The 24404-nt window shown below is 42.3% G+C and overlaps 2 protein-coding genes across 2 annotated transcripts in view; both read right to left on the bottom strand.

Moving 5' to 3' along the window:
• LOC131927282 (zinc finger protein 62-like) overlaps window positions 1-24404 on the bottom strand; it is a 107906-nt gene that overhangs the window by 76110 nt on the left and 7392 nt on the right. The window lies entirely within an intron of this gene.
• LOC131927103 (uncharacterized) lies at window positions 844-23611 on the bottom strand. The gene is made up of 34 exons (XM_059282769.1): window positions 23591-23611; window positions 23285-23393; window positions 22952-23124; window positions 22430-22866; window positions 22123-22286; window positions 21759-21901; window positions 21293-21614; window positions 20763-20903; window positions 20407-20513; window positions 19877-20043; window positions 19507-19608; window positions 19213-19356; window positions 18964-19096; window positions 18598-18825; window positions 18252-18422; window positions 17896-18156; window positions 17539-17683; window positions 17298-17411; window positions 16945-17098; window positions 16536-16617; window positions 16206-16362; window positions 15922-16085; window positions 14585-15830; window positions 13738-13863; window positions 13245-13362; window positions 12848-13041; window positions 12484-12617; window positions 12149-12253; window positions 11796-11972; window positions 11320-11505; window positions 2862-3082; window positions 2551-2634; window positions 2093-2257; window positions 844-1061 (listed from the first exon to the last, which is right to left on the bottom strand). The coding sequence occupies exons 1-34, from the start codon at window positions 23609-23611 to the stop codon at window positions 857-859; spliced, it is 6600 nt and encodes a 2199-aa protein (XP_059138752.1). The 3' UTR covers window positions 844-856.

Genomic DNA, 24404 nt, shown 5'->3' with positions numbered 1-24404 from the left:
ACAAAAATCCAGAATATTATTTTATGATAAGTACATAATGTCTATTTCATCTTATCAGCTATTTGCACACCTACGTTCACCATCAAATTTCCCGACCCATCTGCCCGACCCACATTTTTTGTCAGTCATCACAAAAATCTGCACAGCTCGAGGAAGCACAAAAGAAAAATTTATTTCCTACTTTTTAGTCCACAAGAAAAACGTGGTTTTTTAAAAAGTTTTTTTTAAGTATTTTATTTTCTCCTTTTTAGTCCGTTGCTACACATGAAAAACATGTTTTTTAAAAAAGTTTTTTATATAGTTTATTTTCTACTTTATCTAATGACTTGATTAAGTATGACTTGACTAAGTGTTTATAAATACACGGACTAAAAATCTTGAGCGACCAGGATTCGAACCTGGGTTGACAGGGCAACAACGCGAAGTACTAACCACTATACAATCACAGCCAGCGCGCTCACATCGATTGGGGCCGAAGTAACTGTGTCAATAGGCCTCCAGTCTTGTCGGTACCTTTAGAAATCATGTCCTCAATTTTATGGTCCTTCGGGCGTAATTAAATTAAGCTAATTACGGTCTCTAATTGCTAGTTTTTATGATTGCATCTGAAATTGTTAGGAGAAAGTAGCCTGCCTGCCAAATTTCAGATCTCTAGAGCAATCAGAAGTGGGCTAATTTTCGATGTCAATTTTAACAACAAACATCCAAACAACCAAACAAACAAACAAACGCAAAGCTGAGTTAAGAAAAACATGTTAAAAAATCTGACCCATGTGTTCCCTGACCCCTGACCCATGTGTTCCCTGACCCATGTGTTCCCTGACCCCTGACCCATCTGTTCCCTGTGTTCCCTGACCTAGCAGTTGAGCAGAACAGGCAGACCGTAGACAACCGGAGCAAAACCATTCAAACCAGTCAACCTGCAGACCTTTCTGGCGGCCGTCAAGACGTGACTCAGTGGCACCGGCTTCTTCTGTGACATCCATTCTGTCATCAGGCTGGAGGTCAGCAGGTTAATGTCCTTGTCAGTCACCACCCACAGGTTGCCCACAACTGTTGGACTATACAACAAACAACATTCTTGTTAGAAAATCACATGTTGGACTATACAACAAACAACATCCCAGTTAGAAAATCACATGTTGAGCTATACAACAAACAACATACCAGTTACAAAATCACAATCACATGTTGGACTACACAACAAACAACATACCAGTTAGAAAATCACAATCACATGTTGGACTATACAACAAACATTCTAGTTAGAAAATCACAATCACATGTTGGACTATACAACAAACAACATCCCAGTTAGAAAATCACAATCACATGTTGGACTATACAACAAACAACATTCTAGTTAGAAAATCACAATCACATGTTGGACTATACAACAAACAACATCCCAGTTAGAAAATCACAATCACAAACTATTCACAAACTTTTGACATATGTATTAAAAAGCTGGCAGCACATCGTGAAATAAAATAATTGATGATTTCCATACAAAGTGAAAAAACTAGCATAAAAAGCTACAAAGTTATACTAAAGTTTCTGATTGGGCTATTTTTCTGTCAGGATTAGGATAACTACACTAGAACAAAAATGGGCTAAAATTCAGCTTTCTTACAAGTAGAACATGTAATTGTTGTGGCATTCAAATATCAATTATAAGTAATGTGTCATGTAGATTTAAAGAGGAAATAACAAGAAAATGTGAGACTGACCATCCTGCTAGGAGAAAGTATAACAAGAAAATGTGAGACTGACCATCCTGCTAGGAGAAAGTTTAAAAATGTGAGACTGACCATCCTGCTAGGAGAAAGTATAACAAGAAAATGTGAGACTGACCATCCTGCTAGGAGAAAGTTTAAAAATGTGAGACTGACCATCCTGCTAGGAGAAAGTTTAAAAATGTGAGACTGACCATCCTGCTAGGAGAAAGTATAAGAAGAAAATGTGAGACTGACCATCCTGCCAGGAGAAAGTACAACAAGAAAATGTGAGACTGACAATCCTGCTAGGAGAAAGTTTTAAAATGTGAGACTGACCATCCTGCCAGGAGAAAGTATAAAAGTGTGAGACTGACCATCCTGCCAGGAGAAAGTACAAAGGCCCTCCGTCACCATCCAGACGAGGCTTGTAGTCCAACTTTCCACTGTCACAGCCCATGAGAACGGCAACAGCCTTGGCATTCAACATCTGAAGGTCATCCCCACCAACAAACTGGCTGCCCCATCCGTGACCACAGTACCTGAAACACCAAAGTTTATTAAGGCAGGTTCACCAACTACATTTGATATAATCAAGTTGATCAAGGCAGGTCCATCAACTACATTTGATATAATCAAGTTTTCATCTAACATAATTAAGTTGATAAACTAATTCTTAACTTCCACAGCAAAAGGTAGTTTTTGATTCAAAGCATTTGTGCAACTTGAGTAAAAGATATATTTTTTTTAAATAAATGTGCTATATTTACAGAAAGATTGTTGAATGTGAAGCAAAAATTAATGATATAAAATTGTTAAAAAAGTGGCCACCTACAGATATAGGGCGTTATTTGAAAGAAAATCTTTCAGATCTAAGACAGTTGGTGCTTTCTGTGACAGACAGTTCCAGCCGTCGTATCTACATTGTGGTAAAAATTGTTGTTCAATTCATTACATCAAAATATCAGAAAACTTTAATTGAAAAAAATTATGTATATTAAATTGATAAATTGTTCAATACATGGCACACCACTAATAAATAATTTAAGTACGAGAAAATTTTTAAAAAAAGTAACATCTCAATTCTGCAGTTGTATCCTAGAGCTCAGGTTGAATGAAAAACTGTGCTGGCCATGTTGAACTTACTGTTGAAACTGGGGCAGCAGAACATTGACAGCATTCAACAGGTTGGTCTCTGGGTCTATAACTGCTACAGCACTGTCGCGATCTACACCTCTCCTGTAGGAGGAAACCAGTTTGTTCTGGTGTAATGCCAGCAGGGCATCTAGGGTTACAAGGGATGGAACTCTGGTCACCATCTCTGTTAAAAAATCTGGCATGCTTTCCCATGGCAATTTGTTTAGGGTCTGAAATAGTAATAAAAGCTTTTCATAATAACAACATCTAGACAATTAAGTTTACGACTGACTTTAATTTTAGAAACTTTTTTCAAAGTAGTTTAAAGCATATTTACAACAGTTGTATTCAGACTCAAAGGTTTATGATTTTAGTGATGACACCCATACCTTGTCTAAGATGAGAACCCCTGCTGACCAGACCTATACCTTATCTAAGATGAGAACCACTGGACCCCTGGTGACCAGACCCATACCTTGTCTAAGATGAGAACCACTGGACCCCTGGTGACCAGACCCATACCTTGTCTAAGATGAGAACCACTGGACCACTGGTGACCAGACCCATACCTTGTCTAAGATGAGAACCACTGGGACCAGACCCATACTTTGTCTATGATGAGAACCACTGGTGACCAGACCCATACCTTGTCTAAGATGAGAACCACTGGTGACCAGACCCATACCTTGTCTAAGATGAGAACCCCTGGTGACCAGACCCATACTTTGTCTAAGATGAGAACCACTCGACCCCTGGTGACCAGACCCATACCTTGTCTAAGATGAGAACCACTGAACCCCTAGTGACCAGACCCATACCTTGTCTAAGATGAGAACCACTGGACCCCTGGTGACCAGACCCATACCTGGTCTAAGATGAGAACCACTGGTGACCAGACCCATACCTTGTCTAAAATGAGAACCACTGGTGACCAGACCCATACCTTGTCTAAGATGAGAACCACTGGTGACCAGACCCATACCCTGTCTAAGATGAGAACCACTGGTGACCAGACCCATACCCTGTCTAAGATGAGAACCACTGGTGACCAGACCCATACTTTGTCTAAGATGAGAACCACTGGACCCCTGGTGACCAGACCCATACCTTGTCTAAGATGAGAACCACTGGACCCCTGGTGACCAGACCCATACCTTGTGTAAGATGAGAACCACTGGTGACCAGACCCATACCTTGTCTAAGATGAGAACCACTGGACCCCTAGTGACCAGACCCATACCCTGTCTAAGATGAAAAACCACTGGTGACCAGACCCATACCTTGTCTAAGATGAGAACCACTGGTGACCAGACCCATACTTTGTCTAAGATGAGAACCACTGGTGACCAGACCCATACTTTGTCTAAGATGAGAACCACTGGACCCCTGGTGATCAGACCCATACCTTGTCTAAGATGAGAACCACTGGTGACCAGACCCATACCCTGTCTAAGATGAGAACCACTGGTGACCAGACCCATACCTTGTCTAAGATGAGAACCCCTGGACCCCTGGTGACCAGACCCATACCTGGTCTAAGATGAGAACCACTGGTGACCAGACCCATACCTTGTCTAAGATGAGAACCACTAGTGACCAGACCCATACCTTATCTAAGATGAGAACCACTGGACCCCTGGTGACCAGACCCATACCTGGTCTAAGATGAGAACCACTGGTGACCAGACCCATACCTTGTCTAAGATGAGAACCACTGGACCCCTGGTGACCAGACCCATACCTTGTCTAAGATGAGAACCACTGGTGACCAGACCCATACCTTGTCTAAGATGAGAACCACTGGTGACCAGACCCATACCTTGTCTAAGATGAGAACCACTGGACCCCTGGTGACCAGACCCATACCTTGTCTAAGATGAGAACCACTGGTGACCAGACCCATACCTTGTCTAAGATGAGAACCACTGGACCCCTGGTGACCAGACCCATACCTTGTGTAAGATGAGAACCACTGGTGACCAGACCCATACCTTGTCTAAGATGAGAACCACTGGTGACCAGACCCATACCTTGTCTAAGATGAGAACCCCTGGTGACCAGACCCATACTTTGTCTAAGATGAGAACCACTCGACCCCTGGTGACCAGACCCATACCTTGTCTAAGATGAGAACCACTGAACCCCTAGTGACCAGACCCATACCTTGTCTAAGATGAGAACCACTGGACCCCTGGTGACCAGACCCATACCTGGTCTAAGATGAGAACCACTGGTGACCAGACCCATACCTTGTCTAAAATGAGAACCACTGGTGACCAGACCCATACCTTGTCTAAGATGAGAACCACTGGTGACCAGACCCATACCCTGTCTAAGATGAGAACCACTGGTGACCAGACCCATACCCTGTCTAAGATGAGAACCACTAGTGACCAGACCCATACCTTATCTAAGATGAGAACCACTGGACCCCTGGTGACCAGACCCATACCTGGTCTAAGATGAGAACCACTGGTGACCAGACCCATACCTTGTCTAAGATGAGAACCACTGGACCCCTGGTGACCAGACCCATACCTTGTCTAAGATGAGAACCACTGGTGACCAGACCCATACCTTGTCTAAGATGAGAACCACTGGTGACCAGACCCATACCTTGTCTAAGATGAGAACCACTGGACCCCTGGTGACCAGACCCATACCTTGTCTAAGATGAGAACCACTGGTGACCAGACCCATACCTTGTCTAAGATGAGAACCACTGGACCCCTGGTGACCAGACCCATACCTTGTCTAAGATGAGAACCACTGGTGACCAGACCCATACCTTGTCTAAGATGAGAACCACTGGTGACCAGACCCATACCTTGTCTAAGATGAGAACCACTGGACCCCTGGTGACCAGACCCATACCTGGTCTAAGATGAGAACAACTGGACCCCTGGTGACTAGACCCATACCTTGTCTAAGATGAGAACCACTGGACCCCTGGTGACCAGACCCATACCTTGTCTAAGATGAGAACCACTGGACCCCTGGTGACCAGACCCATACCTTGTCTAAGATGAGAACCACTGGTGACCAGACCCATACTTTGTCTAAGATAAAACCACTGGTGACCAGACCCATACCTTGTCTAAGATGAGAACCACTGGTGACCAGACCCATACCTTGTCTAAGATGAGTACCCCTAGTGACCAGATCCATACCTTATCTAAGATGAGAACCACTGGACCCCTGGTGACCAGACCCATACCTGGTCTAAGATGAGAACCACTGGACCCCTGGTGACCAGACCCATACCTTGTCTAAGATGAGAACCACTGGTGACCAGACCCATACCTTGTCTAAGATGAGAACCCCTAGTGACCAGACCCATACCTTATCTAAGATGAGAACCACTGGACCCCTGGTGACCAGACCCATACCTTGTCTAAGATGAGAACCCCTAGTGACCAGACCCATACCTTGTCTAAGATGAGAACCACTAGTGACCAGACCCATACCTGGTCTAAGATGAGAACCACTGGTGACCAGACCCATACCTTGTCTAAGATGAGAACCCCTAGTGACCAGACCCATACCTTGTCTAAGATGAGAACCACTAGTGACCAGACCCATACCTGGTCTAAGATGAGAACCACTGGACCCCTGGTGACCAGACCCATACCTTGTCTAAGATGAGAATCACTGGTGACCAGACCCATACCTTGTCTAAGATGAGAACCACTGGACCCCTAATGACCAGACCCATACCTGGTCTAAGATGAGAACCACTGGTGACCAGACCCATACCTTGTCTAAGATGAGAACCACTGGTGACCAGACCCATACCTTGTCTAAGATGAGAACCACTGGTGACCAGACCCATACCTTGTCTAAGATGAGAACCACTGGACCCCTGGTGACCAGACCCATACCTGGTCTAAGATGAGAACAACTGGACCCCTGGTGACCAGACCCATACCTTGTCTAAGATGAGAACCACGGGACCCCTGGTGACCAGACCCATACCTTGTCTAAGATGAGAACCACTGGACCCCTGGTGACCAGACCCATACCTGGTCTAAGATGAGAACCACTGGTGACCAGACCCATACCTTGTCTAAGATGAGAACCACTGGTGACCAGACCCATACTTTGTCTAAGATAAAACCACTGGTGACCAGACCCATACCTTGTCTAAGATGAGAACCACTGGTGACCAGACCCATACCTTGTCTAAGATGAGTACCCCTAGTGACCAGATCCATACCTTATCTAAGATGAGAACCACTGGACCCCTGGTGACCAGACCCATACCTGGTCTAAGATGAGAACCACTGGACCCCTGGTGACCAGACCCATACCTTGTCTAAGATGAGAACCACTGGTGACCAGACCCATACCTTGTCTAAGATGAGAACCCCTAGTGACCAGACCCATACCTTATCTAAGATGAGAACCACTGGACCCCTGGTGACCAGACCCATACCTTGTCTAAGATGAGAACCCCTAGTGACCAGACCCATACCTTGTCTAAGATGAGAACCACTAGTGACCAGACCCATACCTGGTCTAAGATGAGAACCACTGGTGACCAGACCCATACCTTGTCTAAGATAAGAACCCCTAGTGACCAGACCCATACCTGGTCTAAGATGAGAACCACTGGACCCCTGGTGACCAGACCCATACCTTGTCTAAGATGAGAATCACTGGTGACCAGACCCATACCTTGTCTAAGATGAGAACCACTGGACCCCTAGTGACCAGACCCATACCTGGTCTAAGATGAGAACCACTGGTGACCAGACCCATACCTTGTCTAAGATGAGAACCACTGGTGACCAGACCCATACCTTGTCTAAGATGAGAACCACTGGTGACCAGACCCATACCTTGTCTAAGATGAGAACCACTGGTGACCAGACCCATACCTTGTCTAAGATGAGAACCACTGGTGACCAGACCCATACTTTGTCTAAGATGAGAACCACTGGTGACTAGACCCATACTTTGTCTAAGATGAGAACCACTGGTGACCAGACCCATACCTTGTCTAAGATGAGAACCACTGGTGACCAGACCCATACTTTGTCTAAGATGAGAACCACTGGTGACCCTACCCATACTTTGTCTAAGATGAGAACCACTGGTGACCAGACCCATACCTTGTCTAAGATGAGAACCACTGGACCCCTGGTGACCAGACCCATACCTTGTCTAAGATGAGAACCCCTGGTGACCAGACCCATACCTTGTCTAAGATGAGAACCACTGGTGACTAGACCCATACTTTGTCTAAGATGAGAACCACTGGTGACCAGACCCATACCTTGTCTAAGATGAGAACCACTGGTGACCAGACCCATACTTTGTCTAAGATGAGAACCACTGGTGACCCTACCCATACTTTGTCTAAGATGAGAACCACTGGTGACCAGACCCATACCTTGTCTAAGATGAGAACCACTGGTGACCAGACCCATACCTTGTCTAAGATGAGAACCTCTGGTGACCAGACCCATACCTTGTCTAAGATGAGAACCACTGGTGACCAGACCCATACCTTGTCTAAGATGAGAACCCCTGGTGACCAGACCCATACCTTGTCTAAGATGAGAACTACTGGTGACCAGACCCATACTTTGTCTAAGATGAGAGCCACTGGTGACTAGACCCATACTTTGTCTAAGATGAGAACCACTGGTGACTAGACCCATACTTTGTCTAAGATGAGAACCACTGGTGACCAGACCCATACCTTGTCTAAGATGAGAACCACTGGTGACCAGACCCATACTTTGTCTAAGATGAGAACCCCTGGTGACCAGACCCATACCTTGTCTAAGATGAGAACCACTGGTGACCAGACCCATACCTTGTCTAAGATGAGAACCACTAGTGACCAGACCCATACCTTGTCTAAGATGAGAACCACTAGTGACCAGACCCATACCTTGTCTAAGATGAGAACCACTGGTGACCAGACCCATACTTTGTCTAAGATGAGAACCACTGGTGACCAGACCCATACCTTGTCTAAGATGAGAACCACTGGTGACCAGACCCATACCTTGTCTAAGATGAGAACCCCTAGTGACCAGACCCATACCTTGTCTAAGATGAGAACCACTGGTGACCAGACCCATACCTGTCTAAGATGAGAACCCCTGGTGACCAGACCCATACCTGGTCTAAGATGAGAACCACTGGACCCCTAGTGACCAGACCCATACCTTGTCTAAGATGAGAACCACTGGTGACCAGACCCATACCTTGTCTAAGATGAGAACCACTGGTGACCAGACCCATACTTTGTCTAAGATGAGAACCACTGGTGACCAGACCCATACCTTGTCTAAGATGAGAACCACTGGTGACCAGACCCATACCTTGTCTAAGATGAGAACCCCTAGTGACCAGACCCATACCTTGTCTAAGATGAGAACCACTGGTGACCAGACCCATACCTTGTCTAAGATGAGAATCACTGGTGACCAGACCCATACCTTGTCTAAGATGAGAACCACTGGACCCCTAATGACCAGACCCATACCTGGTCTAAGATGAGAACCACTGGTGACCAGACCCATACCTTGTCTAAGATGAGAACCACTGGTGACCAGACCCATACCTTGTCTAAGATGAGAACCACTGGTGACCAGACCCATACCTTGTCTAAGATGAGAACCACTGGTGACCAGACCCATACCTTGTCTAAGATGAGAACCACTGGACCCCTGGTGACCAGACCCATACCTGGTCTAAGATGAGAACCACTGGTGACCAGACCCATACCTTGTCTAAGATGAGAACCACTGGTGACCAGACCCATACTTTGTCTAAGATAAAACCACTGGTGACCAGACCCATACCTTGTCTAAGATGAGAACCACTGGTGACCAGACCCATACCTTGTCTAAGATGAGTACCCCTAGTGACCAGATCCATACCTTATCTAAGATGAGAACCACTGGACCCCTGGTGACCAGACCCATACCTGGTCTAAGATGAGAACCACTGGACCCCTGGTGACCAGACCCATACCTTGTCTAAGATGAGAACCACTGGTGACCAGACCCATACCTTGTCTAAGATGAGAACCCCTAGTGACCAGACCCATACCTTATCTAAGATGAGAACCACTGGACCCCTGGTGACCAGACCCATACCTTGTCTAAGATGAGAACCCCTAGTGACCAGACCCATACCTTGTCTATGATGAGAACCACTAGTGACCAGACCCATACCTGGTCTAAGATGAGAACCACTGGTGACCAGACCCATACCTTGTCTAAGATGAGAACCCCTAGTGACCAGACCCATACCTTGTCTAAGATGAGAACCACTGGACCCCTAATGACCAGACCCATACCTGGTCTAAGATGAGAACCACTGGTGACCAGACCCATACCTTGTCTAAGATGAGAACCTCTGGTGACCAGACCCATACCTTGTCTAAGATGAGAACCACTGGACCCCTGGTGACCAGACCCATACCTTGTCTAAGATTAGAACCCCTGGTGACCAGACCCATACCTTGTCTAAGATGAGAACCACTGGTGACTAGACCCATACTTTGTCTAAGATGAGAACCACTGGTGACCAGACCCATACCTTGTCTAAGATGAGAACCACTGGTGACCAGACCCATACTTTGTCTAAGATGAGAACCACTGGTGACCCTACCCATACTTTGTCTAAGATGAGAACCACTGGTGACCAGACCCATACCTTGTCTAAGATGAGAACCACTGGTGACCAGACCCATACCTTGTCTAAGATGAGAACCTCTGGTGACCAGACCCATACCTTGTCTAAGATGAGAACCCCTGGTGACCGGACCCATACCTTGTCTAAGATGAGAACTACTGGTGACCAGACCCATACTTTGTCTAAGATGAGAACCACTGGTGACTAGACCCATACTTTGTCTAAGATGAGAACCACTGGTGACTAGACCCATACTTTGTCTAAGATGAGAACCACTGGTGACCAGACCCATACCTTGTCTAAGATGAGAACCACTGGTGACCAGACCCATACTTTGTCTAAGATGAGAACCCCTGGTGACCAGACCCATACCTTGTCTAAGATGAGAACCACTGGTGACCAGACCCATACCTTGTCTAAGATGAGAACCACTAGTGACCAGACCCATACCTTGTCTAAGATGAGAACCACTAGTGACCAGACCCATACCTTGTCTAAGATGAGAACCACTGGTGACCAGACCCATACTTTGTCTAAGATGAGAACCACTGGTGACCAGACCCATACCTTGTCTAAGATGAGAACCACTGGTGACCAGACCCATACCTTGTCTAAGATGAGAACCCCTAGTGACCAGACCCATACCTTGTCTAAGATGAGAACCACTGGTGACCAGACCCATACCTGTCTAAGATGAGAACCCCTGGTGACCAGACCCATACCTGGTCTAAGATGAGAACCACTGGACCCCTAGTGACCAGACCCATACCTTGTCTAAGATGAGAACCACTGGTGACCAGACCCATACCTTGTCTAAGATGAGAACCACTGGACCCCTGGTGACCAGACACTCCTCCCCATAGGCTTGAGCCACCTCCCCCTGCAGCTGTAGACAGATCTGTGAGACCAGACTGGACACATCCTGTGGCCAGACACAGGCAAACAGTGAGGTGACGTCCTGCTCATGGGCACACAGTACAGCTTCCAACAGGACCTGAAGAGACAGACTACATTTCACATTTTGTAACAACTGTATACAGCTTCCAATAGGACCTGAAGAGACAGACTATTTTTTTCACATTTTGCAACAACTGTATACAGCTTCCAACAGGACCTGAAGAGACAGACTATTTTTCACATTTTGCAACAACTGTATAACTTAATGACTATCAGCCAAACCATCCAGCACCACTGTAACATAATCACCAGTAGTCACAGTAAAATTGATGTTAAACATTAAAACAAAATATGCCAACAACAAGTTTATAAAATACTGCTTCTCACCCGAACTGTGTTATAATTGAGCTGATATTTGAGCTGATGTAAGACTGTGTCCACAGCGTTCTGTGCTGCAGTCTCTAACAGCTGGCTGACCTTTGGCTGACCAACCAGATCTACCCGTCCTCTCAACAGCCACTTGTGGGAGCTCAGGAACATTTCTTGTAGGTACTGGACAACATTCTGGGGGAGCGGGAGGCAGAAAGTTTAGTTTAACTGAAGACATTAGTAAATAGATAAGAGTTGATCCAATATGAGAGCAACCGAAGACAGTATTAAATAGATAAGAGTTGAATCAATGTGAGAGGAACTGAAGACAGTAAATAGATAAGAGTTGAATCAATGTGAGAGCAACTGACTTTGATATCCTTGTCCTTCCTAAACCTGTGGTTCCAGTAGTCCACTGGTGACAGGTTGTTGTCATATTTGATGGCTGTTTCATACACTCTACTGGCTCTGGTTAGCTGAGGACACAATCAAGACATTGGTACTCACTACTTGCATAACTACAAGACAGAAACAGCCTAAAGAAAACATTTGTGTAGGTTCAAAGGTTGGGTCAAAGCTTGGGGGAAAAAAATGTAGTGGGATGATATTACTTTTGAAATAAATGATTTGTTTGCCTATTACTTTTCAAATACAATTTTGATGAGTGTGATTATCAAGTGATTACACAAATCTAGACTTGACTTACATAGAGCCATCTTTTGTGTGGAAGTTCAACAGTTACAGGTTCAAGGTCAGGGGTCAATCTTGTTATGAACACCTGGCCAGTGCCAGGGTTCAATGGGTTGTAGTTGACCACAGTCAACTGGACAACAGTCCAATCTGTGGGGACATATGAGCTCATTAGCTTTTACGCTAAGATTAGAGTAATTTATGCTAAGAAAAGATGAATAAATACATGGTAAACTATGACAATAAAAAATGGCTTTAATATTTTGCATGAACTTATAGGTAGGGTTTAAATAACACTAAGAAGTCTAAGAAATGAAGTCACACTTTACAAAAATTATTTAACCGTTGAGCAACCAAAAAAGACAGTAGAGATGACGTACCTGCAGGCAAGGCAGCCAATCTCTTGTCTAGAAGCTCCACTTCCCCCCCTGGCTGTAGGCGACTCAGGGCCTCAGACATGGCCGTGACCTCATGGGTCAGATCCTCACCTGTCAGCTGACACCAGTCACTCAGGTACATGTTGGCATCACTGTCATCAGGCTGCAGCTTCCTAGACATGGAATCTTTACATTTTCTGAATCAGAAAACAGGTAAATATTTTATTTACATAGTTCAGACAATACATTTTCATGCCAGTGTATATAATAAAAATAATTTAAAAATAAAATATCATAAAAACATTAAAAAGAAAAGTATACCCACAGAAGATTGTAGACATGGAAGTTAATTGCAACTCAACCAATGAGCTACCAGCTTCATCAGGCTAAAACACCTTACCTAAGTTTTGATTGCAGGTTTCTTGTCATGAGATGACGGAAGGTCAAGTGCATAGAGTCTGTCAGGTAGGCTGCGATTTTCTTATGGTCACCTTGGTCACCATTTCCTCGGGATTTGGCTGGGATGAACATTTAAACAAATATTTGGCTGGGGTCAACATTTAAACAAATATTTGGCTGGGATGAACATTTAAACAAATATTTGGCTGGGATCAACATTTAAACAAATATTTGGCTGGGAACAACATTTAAACAAATATTTGGCTGGGATCAAAAACATATTTGGCTAGTATCAACGGTTAAAAAAATATTTGGCTTAGATCAACATTTAGAAAAATTTAAAGTAAAATAACATTTTATGGACTACATTAAAAATAATATATTGTAATTATTCAAAAAGTGAATTAAAGAATTAAACTGGGCATTTATCAAACAATTTACCGAGCACCCATCACACAGAAAATGACAACATGATGTTTAAAATCTGTATTTACCATCCAAAGTTTCCTGGGACCATTCATTCAGGGCCAGGGCCCGAGATATCTGACTGTAGAGAAATGAGTGAGGAAAATGCTTCATCCTCTGTAACGCGTCTCTGAGTTGGTCAGATTCTGCTGAGCCTGGTGCCAGACAGAAAACATCTACAAGTTCCATTTACACGAAGAATATCATACACAAAATCCCTATACTATGATATTGTCCGAAAAAGTCCCATTATAATTTTTAGGCTAGAAATATATGTAATTAGATAGAACACCTGCATTATTTAATACTGTAGTATAAACAGGTTAAAAAACAACAAAATGAAACAAAAGTACGTAACAGGTATGTTATAACTGGGATGTGCATAATTGTAGGTAAAGTCCATACTATCATATTGTGTAATTGTAGGTTAGATAGGTCATAGTAGTTGTGACAGGAATGGCCCTAAGGTGTTTAATTTAAGTCCCATAACTTAGTATAATTTGAATACATTAAGAATGTTCCAGTGTATCATAGTTGTCCAGATAGTGCAGGTTAGATGTAATGTAGGCATAGGTTATGAGCCCGGCTTCTAGTGGGATTGATGAGGTCAGGCAGGGGCGGGGTTACTTAGGGTGAGGATGAGAGATTTAATTGGGGAGTTGTTAGCCATGTGAGGATGTAGATGTGATGTGGGTTGTAAGGTGTGTTAGGGCTGGTGGTTGCTATTGACAAACAAGTTTCTCTTCTGCTGTAGTCAAGGTTAAAATTGTCAGACAGTAACTGGTATTCATCCTCCATCATATTAAAGAGGCTAAACCAAATTTCATAACAAGGTATACATAATGAACAGGTAATCTGTATCAAGGTAACACTTACCTGAGACAGGTATCTGCAAGTCAGAGATGTCTGGCATGAGCTCAGTTTTCTCCAATCTCTTGGTGCCTGTTGTTTTTTCCGTTTCCTGTTTCTTTTTACCCCGCCCCCTGGGTACCTCAGGTGAGTCTAACCAGGTTGATGTGGTCATCAAACAGCTGTCGTCTCCCCTGACTGGGCTTGCCATGATGATGTAGGACACATCCAAGTTCTCTACAACAAACGGCGCCAGCAGAGGTTCCTGTCTCCCAGTCTCAGGGGACTCAACTTTTTTCTTTCTGGAACTTCTCTTTGGTGCCACATTTTCTTTGGGTGGCATTTCCTTCTTGACCTGCCTCTGCCTTGTGATCCTCTTGACAGGTTTGGTGCTCTCAGGCCGAGAGGACCTTGAGGGAGCCTCCACACCAGCTGGCTCCTCCATGGGTGGGTTGTGTTCTCGCAGAGTTTTGACAGGTTTTTTCACACAGGGCGTTACCACAGAGTCATCAAAGATCTGGATGACTTTATCTTTTCTAAGTGAGAGCTTCTTGCTAGTCTTAGCGCCTGATTTAATGCTGGATGAGGTGGATACTTTGGTGGATGTGGCGGATACTTTGGTGGATATGGCGGATGTTGGGGACACACTTGTGGTGATTCTGAAAGGAGCAGTTGGAGTTCTCAAGTGGGTGTCTGGCTGGACACTGTCTGAGGCGGTGACCAGATTCACAGATTTAAAGTCTAGAACTTTTTGTGAGTTCCAAAAAGTGTTGAAGGCCTGTAACTCACTGACACCTAGGGCGATGATTTCTTCATCGGTGAGGTCAGTCCCCCTCTGCTCTGTCCACTCACGAGCTTCCTCGCCCACCATCTGACTGTGTGTGAGCAGCTCAGGCAGGTGTTTCATGTGGCTCTTGAGTAAATGAGTAGACGCCAACACAACAGAGTTGTTCAAGGAACACACCTCTGTGCTGTTGTTGACCACACTGTCCAAACAACACTTTAAGTCTTCCACACGGACCTCACAACCTTCGTGCTCTGGCATGTTATACAGACAGTGATACAGATAGGAAGCCAGACGAAATTTGGTTTCTAACAGCGGATTGATAGTTTCTAGAGCACCATGTTCCCCAACAGAAAAGTTGAATCTGTATTCCGCTAAAACATCCAAAACTTTGCGTTGATAAGTCTTTTCTGAGAAAGCTTGCGATGTGCACCCTGCGGCATTGAGGGACTCAATCACAGCAGAATGTTGGCCGTTTTTACTGGCAATCTGAAAACATTCACATTTTTAAATGGCAACCTGAAATAAACATTCACATTTTTTACTGGTAATATGAAAACAAAAGATACATAACACATACCTCGGCTTGGTACCACATGAGTTGGGTGCAAAGATGTGCTACATTAGGGTTGTAGCAATGGCTACATGACACAGCATGACAGAGAAACTTCACATCTGGCCCTTCATCCTCCAAGACTTCTTCGTTATCCACAGCCTCAAACAAAAGTTCCCTGACGTCTAGCTCTGGAACACAACAGTTGTGTAATGAGTACCCACCTAGTAGTTGACTAGAGTATTAACTGTAACTCAATAGATCGTGATGATTTAAAAGATGTGCTGAAGCTACAACCACTAGAGATTTACCATCAACTTGACTTGGCCTGTTTGAACAGATGCACTGATTCTGTTTTCTGTCTGTATGAAAATGGCAGTGAAACTGGTCCAGAGGGTTGTGTGTACAGCTTGCAGCTTCAACTTCCTGGGATGACAAGCTTTGTTTACCAACTATTCTTAGTGCTCTCTGGTGAAAAAGTTTCAAATAATTGAACAACAAACTTAACAATAGCATGTTAAGAGAGATGAGAAAATAAAATGTAATTTTAAAAAGTTGAATCTTAAAATAAAAGAAATCAACTTGGGGCCAATATAACGAGGATAAAAGTGGGAATGTAGCACTAAATGTAGTTGTCCTACCTTCAGGTACCCTTGAGCCTCTTTAGTTGTATCATAGTAGCACAGAGCCACTTCCACAAGTTTACACAGAAATATGGCACTCCTGATGAGGAAAATATAGACAGAGTTAATCAAATCAAACATGTTATAAGTGTGGATAGCTACAGGCAATGTGGAATTAAAAGATAAAGGTTTTTCTCATAGTATTGGAGGGTGAATCATTGCTTATTAAAAAAAACAGGTTTAAAAATCTGTAGCATGCAAATAAAATGGAAACAGCTGCAAAGTATAAAGTTGATGAGCTGTGAGTGAGATAACTTCTCACATAGGGAAGATGTATCAGAACTTAGGGCTATATCAACTGACCAGTCTGTGAGATAAGTTCTCACATAGGGAAGATGTATCAAAACTTAGGGCTATATGAACTGACCAAGTGACCAGTAGATAGGACTCGGACATCTTGAGTCCCTCTGTAAAGTAAGTCCTGGCATATTTGATGTTTCCAATGTGCATGAACAATTCCCCATTCAGCTTTAGAGTTGTCAAATAATTGTGAACTATTTGCCAAGTGTCTATAGAGGGCCCTGAAAAATAAAACAACACTTTTCATGCAATGAATGTTACCAAAAAGCTATATTATTAATATATTAACTGTTAGCTACTCAATCTTTATAAAATAAGCTACACAATCTTTACAAAAGACAATCTCTAATTAAAAAAAAAATTATGCATTTAATTTTTGGTCTGTAATAATGGAAGGCACAAGCTTAAACATGAACAAACCTTTGTTCTCAATGCTCTTGTAGTCTTTCCCCAAGTAAAACATGGCAATACTAGAGCTGTACTTGAGGGCATCACCAGCAAGCAACAGGGGATATGTGTCATGTGACTCAGACCCTGAAATACAATACTCATATAATTCATTGGGTACTAAGACTAAATACACAACTCATATATTCATTGCATTGGCACTAAGATAAAATACACAACTAATCTCTGACCCTTCTCTAATTCAACAACATACCATAGTCACTTATCTCTGGAAACAGTGCAGCAAATTCAGCAGAAAGTCTCTTGATGAATGACAGGGCTATTACAGTGCTGGGGTACATGACCGCTTTGTCACAAGTCTCATTCACAAGATTACGAACCTTCACAAAGTGCATAAGCTGAATGGTTCAAAACAATAAGTCTTAGAAGCAGGATATAGAAACAAATTTAAAACTTTATAACTAATTAGGGAGTATTTAATTTCCAAAGTCCTAATAAAAATAATGAAATATTTTCCATCTTTCAGATTATAATTTAAATTAAAAATAAGTTAGAAGCAGGAATTATTTAAAACCAATTAATATTTATCTCCCCTGATGACAAGACTTACCTCCCCTGTCCTCAGATGGTGTGCTGCAATGGAGACCAGGTCCAGGATGTGTCCATCCTCCCCCAGGCCAAGACTGGACATGAAGACATCATCAGGGCTGTCCTCAAACAGATCTTTGTCACTGCTGCCATCATCACACTTCAAGCCCACCTGTGCCACCAGCGCAATCAGCTGGCCAGTCACACGCTTGACCACATCTGTTTTCTCGGCTAGGGTGGCCAGATTTTTTGCCAGACAGAATGCCTGTAAAGCTGTGGTGGTCTGCAAACAAAATACCATACAGTACACATCACATGAACGCTGACATGTTTCCTACACAATTCCAAGAGTTCAGGCCTAAACCTCCTGATGATTACCTGATGGTTAGCCAGCGCCAACTCTGCAACCCTCTGCAAGAAAGTGAGACTCCGCTCCGCCCTAAACCTCCCATCCTCCATGGTCATCAAGAGACTTTTGTGGCAGTTGAACCATTCAGTCCACACAGTCAGACAAACAGATGCTTTGGTCATAAGGGTATCACTGTCTACCTGGAGAAAACAAAACAAGAATTCAGATATCAAACTTAGTAGAAATAGTTTGAAAATATGATAGCAACACCGTAAAGCATAGACTATGTTTACATTTTTTATGTAATTCCTCAGTGCAAAGCAGTAAAAAAATAAAACAAACAAAAATAGAACATAATTTGATAAAACATCTTACCTGGCAAAGAGGTTGACTGGCCAAGTTTTTTCCTTTACTCTTGAGGACCTGTTTCCTGGGTCTCACTGGCGTCTGAAATGAAAGCTTCAATTTGGGGGTCGGGGCCTGATCCATCGGGGTCTGTGGCTCCAACAGGCAAGGCTTAGTGGGGGGCTTGACTGTTTGGGTTGACTGCATTATGGGTGGTGGAGTGGTAGGTACTTCAGGAAACTCATGCTCTGCATTGGCCTGCGATTCAAACAAAAACAGAAGAAATACAAGCTTAGGCCAACATTTTACCCTGTAAGATACTCACAATTCATAAGCTGAGGTTGCATGGCACAAGAAACTTTGCACACTGTATTTCAACATTTAACGTGTGGGTACCTTGTCTAAACATGTGAGCCGGTGACACATCTCCCAGTATAAGAAAGTCATCTGTGACAGAAAGTCATCGAAACTGTGACTGGAGTCATCCCCTAGCACAGAGATTGAGGCTCTTGTTGTCTGAAGCATCTGACTGGTGAGACAATAAATAAGGAGAACTCAAACACATTATGTAGAGGTGACATAACTATAGATTAAAAAACATTTAACTGTGCTTTTAAAGTTGAGCAAAGCACCAAGACTAAGTACCTTGAAATCTTGTGGTTGTCATCATTAGAGAAGGCTTTATTTTCTACCAGCAGGAGTGAGTACACAGCTTTCTCACAAGATGAGAGGGCGGGGTGGGCAGACAAACATTCTAGGATGTCAGCAATAGCTCGGCTCAAAGACGGGCTAAAGCAAGTTACAGAAGTACATAGTAAAATATCAGTGACAACTTTACAAAGGTAAATAAATTATGCCTATCAGATAAAGAGAAAATTTGCAGCATAAAGGGCTTGGAACAACTAAGGGGTGAGGTAGAAAGCATTTTGTAGAACCCACCTTTGATTGAAGGACAGTATCCACCTACACACCATCTCCATCAGCTGAGCGTGTTGTTGTTCTTCTTCATGTAGCAGAGGTTCAAACATCTTCACCACAGGCCTGACAATCAAAATAATTTTTTACTTTACCACAGGCCTGACTACCAAAACATATTTTACTTTACCACAGGCCTGACTATCAAAACATTTTTTTTTTACTTTTCCACAGACCTGACAATCCAATCAAAACATTTTTTTTTACCCTTACAAAAAAGCCGGACAATCAAAACGTGACCATTTTTTATTTACTTGTATGTCAAAATAAACTGTTTACAAACCTTTTAAACTACCAAAAAAAACTAAATCACAAAGGAGAAACAACCACTCACAATGAAGGATCTTGTTTTGCCATTTCCCAGATTGTCTTTATGAGAGGTTCAGTGATGAGCTTGGTGTCAAGTCTAGCTGCCTCCACGATCACACAACATGCCTTTTCCTTCTGGCCCAGGCTTCTGTAGCTCTCAGCCAGGGACTCGTGGTATCTGACGTGTGCTAGCTGGAGAGTAAGATAGAGTAAGTAAGTAAAGTTCCTCTTTAGACCTAGGGATCCATTGGGAAGATGAGATGATGCATGTTTTTTGACCTCTGTATATGAAGGGATAGAGTCGTCAGCATTATGCCCAGTCGCCTCTAACTTCCCCAACATAGGTCAGGTGCCAATCAGAAATAGGTGGACTCAGGGACATCTGACAGTCACACATTCAAACGATGATTGGAACCTGAGACCTTCAAGCTAGTAGCTGAGCGCTCTACCACCCCACATTGAGATGAGGCGCCAGTTGGTAACAAGCTAAACAATTATCTTAACATTTTTAAAAATATTGGATCAAATTTGAGGGAATTAACAATGTGCACTGACCAGCTCTGCCAGTTTGGGGACAGGCCAGACTGGAGCCAGGACCCGTACAACTTGTGCATGTTTCTCTTGTCGCCTCAACTGTCGGCCTATAGAGCCCAGAGCTACGGCTAGAAGAAACAAGTAGAACATTCAGTTGTGAACATTTTAAAATAAGTAAACACAAACCACATTTACACACAAACTATGCTGATATATTTAAAAATATGTCAATGTTAATGTATTCTAATGCTCTTTTTCATCAGTACATAGGTTTATAAATAAATATATATAACTTTTTTACACAGCAAACAAAGACACCATACGATTCTACATGTGTTAAAGAGCCCTCATAATTAGACTAAAATTAATTTTCTTACTGGCACTCTCCAGGCACTTGAGGACCTGACTGGCAGCATTAGGTAGGGCAGAGAGGATGTTTTTCTTGCTCACAGCTTGACTCAGTCTACACAGAGAGTTCAGTGTGCCCTTCTGGAGAGTGGACAACTCAACCAACTTGTCTAGGAAACATTTTAATTAACTAAGATCAGTTTAAAGATATCATATTTCCTACAATATTGATTCCTTATATAGTGAAATCTGAAACGGTTAGCAGGACGATATAGCATTACATTAAGAATTCTCTGGGCTATGATTATATCTGCCCAACAAAAAAAATGATATATTTACTGCCAGTCATTTTATAAGTAAACTTAAATGTTTAAGATTAAAAAAAAAATTAATATTGAGTAGTAGAATACTCAAACTAATGAAATTACAACTTTTATCATAATTTTATCATAATTCTGTTGGTTTAGTGATTGGCTTGCTGTTAGTTATCAAACTGTTCCTGTACATTAACAACTGTTAGAGCATTAACAACAGTAGATAAAAAAAAACTTGATATTACCAGACTCGTCCCTAGACAGCAGAGCCTGTAATGTATTGAGCCTGGTTTTGTTTGCAAGAGCCAACGAGTATACCCTGGCGGACACAAAGTTCAGATAGCTCTCCTTCCCAGCCCTGGCCAGAATCTCACGCAGGAAGATCTCAATGGCCAGAGACAGCAGCCTGTAGAGCAGCATCAGCGTGCAGGTCGCTGTCTGCCTGGGGTCTATGCTGGTGCTGACAAGTGCTGACAGACTGTCTCCTATGGCCAGGCTGACAGGTTTCTGAGACTCAGACAACAGTGCTTGGATGTGTGAGATGGTAGGGCTCAACTGGGATTCCATCTGGAGATCAGATATTAAACTTTCATATTGTGTTCATCATGGATTAACTTTCAACAACTACTGACTTCAAAATATATTTAATCATAGCTTAAATATTTAACAATGACAAGAAAAAAAATGCAAAAGTTACATATATATACTTACTTGTGAACTATCATCCATCTCTAAGTTGTCCTTTTTTGATGGTTTTTTGTTATTTTTAGAGTGCCCACTTTGTGTAGGATCCCATGGTGCAGCATCATTCAGGCTACAAGTAAACTTCAATAAAGAAATCACAATCTCCTGAACTGTAAAAATGACAAGAGTTAAACTTGCAAGTTATTTAAGAAGTAAAACACTGGAAATTAGTGTCTGGTAGGCAGAGTTTAACAAAGTTTTGCTCAAAAGGAATTTAGTTAATGTAAAAATCAGAACCTGTTTGCATTGAAAGAAATACCCTAGTAATATGTGAATAGGATCTGTATACAAAAGAAAACAGCAACCCCCCATCAATAAATAGAGCACGTACTTCTGTTTTCCACCTGACTGCTGACAGCCAACTTGTTTTTTTTTATCAGACGACAAGAGGCTTCAACAGGGAAGTCATGGCTGCAGTCAGCTGTTTCCAGCTTGTACAAGTTACCATCACAGGCAAGCAGCCTCTCACACATCCCAGCATCCCTCTGTACCAGTCTAAAACACAGTAACAGCTGCAGTCAAACAATCTTTTGGTGATACACACTTCAGTATTAACAACTATTTTGTGGGAGTCCACAATGTCTGAGCAAACTTTGACGCCACATACACAGAACTAGCAGTAAAAAAAACATACTAACCTGAATAGCTCAACAAAAAAAGACAAACTGCTATCATCAGCAACATCTCTGCTCTGTAGTGTGTAAACTTTCACAGCAGCCTCAAACAAATCTGACAGAGCCGCCCCAGCATCAAGCACCTGGTCAGATCCTTTAACCAGCTGTGTATAACTAATTAAAAATTCTTTAGCCACCTTCAGTCCATCCCGCGTCTTATTTGTTGAGTCTAGACTTTGAATGGCAGAGGCAAGAAGATACAGCTCATATGCTGGGACCACACTTAGACCTGTCTTGGACTTTATCTCTTTCTCAAATTTCTGTCCAGCTTTGCAGAAGCACCCAAAAAAGTTGGTGGCGACACTGGCAACAAAACTAGGCTGTGACCCTGAACTTTGGATGAAATCAGCCAAATACTCAAGCACAACTATGGCCAAAGATTTATACCATCCTAGTGGAACCTTAAAGAAAAATATAAAAATGTGAGGTTCTATTTAATCAAATACCAACACATTTTTTCACACCTATGACTTAAATATCACTAACCTCTTCTACTTTGAGCAAATGAAAAGTGCAGTGGCCGAGGTAAGTTATAATCTTCTGAAGGCTGAGGCGTTTTGGGTCCAGATCATTTTGTCTCAGTATCAGTGTATGCAGAACCTGTTCCAGCACCTCGTACCATTCAAGTAGTTCTTTATTTGTTGTACAGTTGCTACCACCTTTACCAAAATACAGACAATAACAATATGTTAAAAATGTAAGCACTGCACTATAGTCAAAAAGATTAACATGAGATAAACAGATCAAAACCTAAAGCAGAAAACTACCATTTTAAAACTGCACTAACTATTAAATGTATAGGAATGAGTGGCTCCCTACCTTGTGTGTTCAAAAAGTTGATGCTTTCATTCAAAAACTTTTGAAACTTGAGAGAAACAATGGGCGACTCAGAGTTTTCAGACAGAAGCTTAAGCTCATCTGTTACAGCCTGCATACATTTAATTAAAGTCGTAACAATCACATTTATTATTTCGATATGTTAAACATTCACCAGAATATGAATTGAATGAGCTTCCAAACCATAAAAAATAGATGTACAAAGTAAATAGAACTCATACATAAAACAAACTGCTATGATAACTGAAGTGACAATGACATGCCTAGGTCTAGTGTAACACTTCAAACCAATTGCTTTTCATTGCTCATACTGACTTTAATCAACTAAAAAAATAATTGTTGGTGAATTTGTATCTGATATTTTACTGAGAAATGCTGGGGAAAAATTCTTAATTGTAATATATATGATTACTATTACTAATAGCTTGGGAAATCGATTCTATATTAAAAGATTCAAGCTCTTTGCCAACTCTAAACATTGTCGCCATCATGATTGCCCACTCACGTTTTTTTTTTGTCAGTGGCACTGATGACACCTTTATTTTTCCCCAAACCAGAAAAGTACTTTGGATCAATGGGAATTCTCACATAAGCTTACAGGCCTAATACCCTGTTTTATAACGACAACTATTTGAATTAGGCCTAGATCTATGGGTAATAAAAAATCATAATTATAATAATAAATCATGAACACGTCTATCGACGGATAAATAGGAATTTAAAACAACAAATTGAAAAACCTTTACATTTACAGTCTGCAAGAAAGTTCATTGTAAAATGTAAATCAGGGCAGATCTAATCAAGGTAAAACTCCATTTTAGCGTATTTATTCCCCAAAAAAAAAAAAACATTATAAATAAGCATTACAGGTCCAATTAAATAGCGTGTGATATTCGGCAAGAGAAAAATCCCTACATGATCAAGGGTTCACTGTGAGTTCACATTCACTTTAATTATCAGCATATGTCATAGCTTAGGGTCATTGTGAGTTCAAATAAGTTTGTGAGATACTTTTAACAATACAAACTTAACTGCCTTGCAATCATGAGTTTCTATTTTACCAATTGCCATAAAATTCTTAACTGACAAGAACATATTTTCA

This window comes from Physella acuta, unplaced genomic scaffold (genome assembly GCF_028476545.2).
Source record: "Physella acuta isolate Inbredline_101_S28 unplaced genomic scaffold, ASM2847654v3 ptg000087l, whole genome shotgun sequence".
Taxonomy (NCBI): Eukaryota; Metazoa; Mollusca; class Gastropoda; family Physidae; genus Physella; species Physella acuta.
This window is presented reverse-complemented; position numbering and strand designations above follow the sequence as displayed.